Here is a 7879-nt window from a genome sequence, read left to right as displayed (position 1 = left end):
ATTTTGCCCACTAGGCCACTAGGTAGGGTTTGCAAGGAACGCATTACTTGCCCTAGTGATTTATGACGTCATATTCATCGCCCATGTGGTTACGTTCTAATAAAAAAATTGTATAACATCTAGAACAATAAAAAAAAATCATCTTCGATATATTTTCACTCCTTGGAAAAACAAAATTAAAAAATGTATTAGACAGTTTGATCAAGTTACTTAAAGTATATAATCAACTATCCTGCAATCCAGCCTGAGTAGTATAAAACACTTCTTTATTTATCACATTATAACACAATTAATCTAATAAGGGGTTAAATGAAAAAAATAACAATATTGCATGAGTATTCATGCCTAAATATGTGTTAATTAAATTATTTTTATTATTAATAATAATAATATGAAGTGTCCCTCCAAAACATATTTGTGACGGTTTATAAAGTTACACAATTTTTCTCCGGTCTCTGTTAAGTGTCAAGATTAAAAAATTATTGTGAGGCGGGTGCAGCTTTTTGCAGCTCTCAACTTTTTTGGCAAAGGGAGTAGGCGTGGCAGACTCACCCCGCCCCCTCCCAAACATATATAAAGGCCGTCTGTCTAATGACGAGGTATATTGATTATTGAAGGGGGGGCAATGGCTACAGCGTCTGGCAGGGGAGCAGGTTTCCGCGTGCCTTGCAGGTGGGAGAGGGTGTTCTTGTGGGTTTTTAAGTGTGTCATCTGCGTGTGTGTTTTCACTGGTTAAAAGAAAACATGAGTTTTTTCGTTTGGTAGAAATGTATGTTTCTGGGAAAGCACAAATGGCTGTCGGTCTGTGTGGTTTGCGAAGTCCTTTTGGTACGTTTGTTTGTAACAGGTGCGAGGGGTTACAAATATGTGTGGCCGATGTAGCTAAACTCTCTTTGGGGTTTAGAGGGCTTTGATGATACTACTTGTAGCATGACCTGGGTATCTTCTCCATTAGCTGACCTTGGTGGGGGCTCTTCAAGTTACGTTTTAAGTAAATTATGAGCTTTCCTTGTGTCTTGCCAGTATGGGCATCCAAGCAGTATGAAGTGTATTTAAGGTATTGAGGCAGTATCAAGTTGATGCCTAAGTATTGTAACATTTGTTCGCACCCGGAAAGGTGTCCTCCGAATGTTGTGTTAGATAATACTGTGTATTTTGCTGTTCGTGTAACATGTGGTGGGAGGGCAGATTGCGTTGCAACAGATCTATGTAACTGGTTTGTACGGCTATATAGCTGCCTGTGCATAAGTTGGGAAGAACGCTGACAGCAAAAGAGTTGTTTATTTGAGAATAGGATATATTTTCTGGCTTTTCTTTTTGTTGTTGTAAAACCCCCCACCCGCACTTTATATTGCTTTATTCAGGGCATTCAGCCGTGGTGCGTGCCGGTGGGGTCAAAACTGCAGATTCTCTCATGAAAGGAAGGCTTCACAGATCTGCCGGCATTTCCAGAATGGCTACTGTGGTTATGGAGATGAATGCAGGTAAAGTTAATGGTTTTAACATTGTAAGAGGCCTCCATCAGTTTAGAAGGACTTGCATTATTGCAGCCTAGGAGATTAAAGGTCCTAGGGGAAACTAAGTGTTCTATACAGCAACCAGTTTAGTTTTCTGTGTATTACAAATACAGACATTGGTGAGGCACATGTGCCACAGAACCAAGTGGCTGACTTTTTCTCGTAGGCTTCCATTTTCAGCTCGCTAACTCCACTACCAAGAGCTAACCACAGTACTCTACTGTAATAAGTGACCCTACAATATGCAATACCATTGATCTACAGGATATATAATTTTTTTTTTCTTCAGTCATGTCGGTAGCATGTTTCTGTGTCTTCCTCAGTTACCAGCACCTGCCTGCCAACATGCCATCAGAAGCCCCTGTCCACTACTACCCAGGTCGTAGAGTTTCTGCACCTTGTGTCTTGCCCTTTTCTCAGAACTCTCGGGCTGGGCGTAGGGGCTCAGAGCCAGCAGTTCCTCCTCGGCCAACAGCTAGAGCTGATCGCGAAAGACTTTCACAATCTTCAAGTAGACTAAACTGGGCATTGGCTCCAGAGTTTGTACCAAGGAAAGCAGGTAGAGTCAAGAGCCAAAGTTTAACAATCCAGAATTTGGAAGCCATGCAGTACTTTTAATTTGTAACTTACTTCCATTTAAAAAAAATTATTTTGTACATGACTTGAAGTTGCTGACTTGAGAACTTTCCAATCTTCTTGTTTAGGATCACAGCTTGTGAGATCTGTATCTAGTCCCACACTTCGAGAGGAAACAAAGCTTGAAGCAAAATGCTGTGAAGGCACACGGTCTCAAACATCTCTGAAGATTCTACATTCTGAAATGGTTAAAACCCTGCTACATGCTTCATAGAATTTCATACACATTATTAAGCTTCCTTTAATAACTTAACACTTGATACTTCAACAGGGTTCTTCAGATCTGCAGTATGAACGTAGTCGGGATGTGGTTTGTGGGATCTGCATGGATAAGGTGTATGATAAACAGGTGGCAGAAGAACGCGTGTTTGGGATTTTACCAAACTGCAGCCATGCATATTGTGTGGATTGCATCAAGCGCTGGCGAAAAACCCGGGATTTCCAGAATGAGGTTATAAAGTGAGTGACATTGGATAAGCTGATTAATCTACCAGTGCTAATACAAATAAAGCTAATTTATCTTGTTTCACTGTCAGGGGCTGTCCTCAGTGCCGCATAAAATCTAGTTATTTCATACCTTACAAGTATTGGATTGGAGAGTCTGCTGAAAAGTTGAAACTTATAGAGAACTTCAAGGCAAAGACTAGGTATGAGGGTTGATGGGAGAGCTTTTTCTTCCCCTGGGGGGCACAGTAGTTAAAGCTGATGGTGTGCATCTCTGACACAACCCCAACCCTGGAGTTTTAATGGGAAATCCTAGTTATCTGTAATTATTGCTTCGGAAGGAGTTATTACTTCGGAAGGTTGTAACTCCGTTTCTTTTGCAGTAAAATCCGCTGTCGCTTCTTTCTTCGTGGTAATGGATACTGCCCCTTTAAATCTGAGTGTATTTACCTCCACGAATTGCCATCTGGTCACCAGAGAAGAAGACGACGGGAGCATCGTAGACCTAGTGCCCCTGCTTTGGTAAGTGGTGTATTCCTGCATTAATCATTAATATATAACCTTTTATTTTTTATATTTTTAATAGCCAGAATTTTTTAATTTTAGAGTAAGAAATTGCGCTGACAGAATCTATTTGTTACAGTAAATTTCCAATTTTAATATTGGACTATAGTGCCACTGAGCTGTGGTGTACAATTACTGCCTTGACGCTACATCTTCGTTTCTGAGATCATTGTCAGAGCCACCTCAGTTAATATGAGAAATGATTCTGATTGCATTTAACTTCACCACTGTATTGTAGCCACGCATCCCAAAAATCAACACATACTCAATGTCTTCAGATATCCTTTTCTGGTTTAGACTAGTTTCCTTGCCATTCCAGGTGGCACATATGGACATGGCTCCGCCTACCAGGTAGGGCAGGAAATACCGTATTGGCTCGAATATAGGCCGCACTTTTTTCCCCCACTTTAAGTTTTTAAAGTGGGGGTGCGGCCTATATTCGGGGTCTAGCGCCCGACGCCTGGGACATGCAGTCCCGGGCGCCGGGCAGGCAGCGGGGTTAGGATACAGATCCCCCGCAGCGGTGCAGGGGACCCGTATCCTACTCTCGGATTCGCTCAGACAGCCTCCCCTGCCAGCACTTCCCACGGGGGGGGGGTGCCGGCACGGGAGGTTGTCTAAGCGTTTTACCTCTGCCCACCCCCGACTTACCGGAGCAGACTCCCGGGTGTCTTGCGGGGCCGGCGGGAGACATCTACGCAATACGCGTATGCAACTACCGGTACCGGAAGTTGCATACGTGTATTGCCTAGATGTCCCTCGCCGGCCTCGCAAGACACCCGGGAGTCTGCTCCGGTGAGTCGAGGAGGGGGGGGCAGAGGAGGACAGTGGCAGCATATCGGGGGGGGGACAGTACAGTGGTAGCATATCGGGGGGGTACAGTGGTAGCATATCGGGGGGGGTACAGTGGTAGCATATCGGGGGGGGGACAGTGGTAGCATATCGGGGGGGAGGAGGACAGTGGTAGCATATCTCGGGGAGGGAGGACAGTGGCAGCATAGCTCGGGGGGGGGGACAGAGTGGCAGCATGTTTTTTTTGGTGCTTTTTTTAAAGAAAAACTTTTTCTTTAAAAAAGCACCAAACTTTTAGGGTGCGGCCTATATACGTGGGCGGCCTATATCCGAGCCAATACGGTACTATTATAAATAAATGGACCTTAGTGTTTCCTGCCCTCCAGGAGGCATATTGGTTATGCTCCTTGTTTTATTTTCTTTGGAGCCCCAGGGGGGTATCCATTGTTTGAGTTCCTGGCAGAGGTCCTTGGGTGGATCCAGGGAACCACAGCAGTGACAAGACTCTCCTTATTTGGCTCAGCTCAACATAGCCCAGGGGGCTCCCTGGGTAGATTCCTGGCTCCTTCCTCCACCTCAAAGATGCAGCACTGCCACTGATCGAGTTATCTGAGCACATTTCAGGCACTTGTGGGTTTGCAAACAGGCACTTCACTTTCAGGTACATGGATTGGCTTGACTGGAGGTCATCTGAGGCAGGGGCACTTCTTACCCAGTGCCAGAATGTGTGTTTTTTTTTTTTTTTTTTTTTTTTTTTTTTTTCTTGTCTCCCCATCTTCAGATGAGGAAGGAGAAATCAAAGAGGACCATTTCTTACCAGGAAGCTCATCTCAGCCTTAAACCTGCAGCATGAGGTACCAGAAACAAAACCGGATCCATTTCAAGGTCGTTCCAAGAAACGAAAGACCTTCCCTATTCACGATTCCCTATCAGCTATCATCTTGGAGCAATGGAAGCATCGAGACTGAAGATGTCTTGCATCAAACAGGATAAAGAAGCTGCTCTTGTCCGATAAGAAAACCAGACTTCTGGGAAGTCCATAAGATGGCAGACTTGGCTACTGCTGCGTGGCCATTCCATTGGAAGATGTATCACACTTCAAGGACCAAATAGTCAAGAGGGCTGAAAATGCTGCAAAGATCTTTTGAAGCAGTGGCTAATCTTCATCCATCAATTACCCTTGCCTGTACCTCTACCATGCTATTAAACTCTAGATTCAACAGCCTTTAGATGACATTGCCTCTATACCTGGGACAGAACAGGTCGCCAGGAACACTTGCGTGGCAGTTGATTTTATATCAGACGCTGCCATTGAATCGGTGCGTGCCTCTGCTAAGACCATGGCATTGTCGGCTGTATCCAGAGGAGACTTCTATAAAGCTACCTGCCTACAAGGTTGTCCTCCTAGTGGTCATTACTTCTACAAGACTGGTGGGTGAGCTCAAGATTTGAGCTGTTCCTCAGGATCTTTCCAGATAGTGGTCCTAAGTTGCCACCAGAATTTCTACTTAAGGTGGCCTCGAGTTTTCACTTGTATCGGGAGATTGTACAACCAGAATTTTGTCCGATTCCCAAGGAAGAACTCCACAGGTGTAGAGATGTATCCGGGTCTACTTGTCCTGTACTCGCCAATGGAAGTAGTCCAGTTACCTTTTCCTCTTTTTCTGGTCTGTGAGGATTTTGTTATCCAAGGCTGCTGTAGCCCATTGGATCAGACTCACTTAATACTATCTCTGCAGGGATGGATACTCCCTGAAGGCGCATTTGACTAGATCAGTCTCAACTTCATGGGTGTAACTCTCTTGTATGAACCCATCTGTAAGGCAGCAACCTGGATGTTCTGTACAGAACTGCAGGCTCAATCTCCAAGCCTCTGCGGACTAGCAGTTTGGTCGGCATGTCCTTCAGGCTGGAATCCTTCCTCTCTGACTAATTGTCAATGTGCCACCTGGAATGGCAAGGAAATTATGAATTCTTACCTGGGAATTGGTTCCTTGTCCATTTCCAGTGTCTCATTTAGCACACACCTATTAAATTATCCTTTTGTGTTTGTTGCACAATTTGTGTCTGAGTGTCTTTATAACCACACTGAGGAAGGGGGAGGTCCACTTTTTTTTTAATAGGGCTTCCTGCCCGGTAGGCCGAGCCATCTGCATCTGTGCCACTGTGCAAGGGTAAGAATTCCCAATTGCTCTCCAGCTTTAAGGTAAATGCAAATGTGCTTTTGAAGGTTGTATACACATTTAACAAACTTCACTGAAGTGTGCATTATCTTTTTACAATATACTCAAAAGTGGGACAGTTTCCAGATATTTGTGTCAATGTCTTACAGGGCTATTAAAACTGAAGTGCTGCTTTTAAAAACGTTTTACAAATTGCTTAACGCTTATCTATCTCCATAGCCCTATTCACAAATGCTGGAAATATTTGAAGAGGACTTTCATGATGAGGAAGACTTGGATCTTCTCCATTGTGCTCTCGCCCTTGCTCTCATTGAAGATAACTTTGAGCTTGGATTTGGTTTACCTGAAGAGGTTGAAATAGAGTGGGGTGAATCCAGTGACTCAGAATAAATACTTCCCACTTTGAAGACTGGAAACATCTGCGTTTTGTTGGCCCACAAACCATGCTTCCCCCTCATTAGTTTATCAGGTTCTAATTTGCTTAGGACTGTTGAATACCCAAGACTTGCTCCTGGGTTTGTCTATAGCAGTGCTGTTAAAGCAGGCATGAGAAGAGACCCTCAGGGTATTCGGTATAGCATATTTGGAAAGTCAAACATTTCTGTAAAAGAAAAAAAGTTTAATATGTTTTGTAATAAAGATTTAATACATTAACAATGGTCATGAAATGCCTTCAATTTTAAGGGTGGACTTATAAATAGATCATTAACATTCATTATTTATTTGTTTCAACAGAACCATTACAACCTAGCAAGGTGCTTTAACCCCTTGACAACTATTAACATGCCTCATATGTCATAGGGTTGAATGGGCAGAAACAAGGTAACAAAAGAAATTGGGAAGGGTAAGGAATGAAAGAAGGTTGGGGGAGAAAAAAACTGAAATTAGCTTGCCCTGGGGAACCTAGAGAGAGAATGTAATCAAAGTATTGGGTTTATCCCCCTGCTGTCCGCTATAGCACAGGTGGAGAACACCGCTTTCCGTTTCCTAAGCAGGGCAGATAGGGCCAACAATAGTTGGGTACAAGCCTAGTGCAAAGACCTGGCTTCCCTTTTATCTCACCTGAGACAGCTGGGAGGCTAGGCCCCATGCATGGCTTCAAGGACGCTACAGCAGTAGAGTCACTCATTGGTTGGCCTCGCAGATCAATGTCAGTGGCCTAAACTTGTCAATTTTTTTCTCTTTTTTTTTTTTTTTTTTTTTTTACATAGAATTATATATATATTTAAAATTTTGTAGCCTAATAAAATGCTATGTGACCACTGTAACCCAATCTGGTCATCATCCCTATTGCTAACACTTTTTATAGTAACTGTAATCTAACCCTAACATGTAGCCATACCTAACAACTAGGTATAGTCACTAAGCTGCTAGCTTAGTTATTTGCATGCTAGTTGGTTTTGAGACCCTAAAAATACATGACAAATCAGCCCCAAGCCCAGATGAGACGAAACATTAAATACCGTTTAGAAAAATGCTCCAACTCAGGGAAGGCCTGACACAAACACATTCAAAAAATCCACAACACAGGGAAGGAACTTGAGCAAAAACTATGCCCTGATACATACAAGAAATGTGACAGGTAAAAAAAAAAACCATCCATTTCCTGTGGTCTGCAAATCTAACGAGTTGTGTTGGTCCCCTTAGAAAGGTAAGTGGGTGTCTTTGAGGTCCTCAGGCTTTTTGGAGACTGTACAGTTGATGGGTTATTTTTGATGTTTAGGGGTAGTTTTACCTCAAATG

At 43.3% G+C, this 7879-nt stretch overlaps 1 protein-coding gene across 1 annotated transcript; it reads left to right on the top strand.

Moving 5' to 3' along the window:
- Positions 1–562: 562 nt before the first annotated feature.
- Positions 563–6793, top strand: LOC128475354 (E3 ubiquitin-protein ligase makorin-2-like). The gene is made up of 8 exons (XM_053457855.1): positions 563–672; positions 1365–1484; positions 1841–2076; positions 2222–2340; positions 2425–2612; positions 2690–2800; positions 2981–3119; positions 6356–6793. The coding sequence occupies exons 1-8, from the start codon at positions 626–628 to the stop codon at positions 6524–6526; spliced, it is 1131 nt and encodes a 376-aa protein (XP_053313830.1). The 5' UTR covers positions 563–625; the 3' UTR covers positions 6527–6793.
- Positions 6794–7879: the final 1086 nt, after the last annotated feature.

This window comes from Spea bombifrons, chromosome 2 (assembly GCF_027358695.1).
Source record: "Spea bombifrons isolate aSpeBom1 chromosome 2, aSpeBom1.2.pri, whole genome shotgun sequence".
In the NCBI taxonomy this organism is placed as follows: Eukaryota; Metazoa; Chordata; class Amphibia; order Anura; family Pelobatidae; genus Spea; species Spea bombifrons.
The sequence above is the reverse complement of the archived record's forward strand: the minus strand, read 5'-3'. Positions and strand labels throughout refer to the sequence as shown.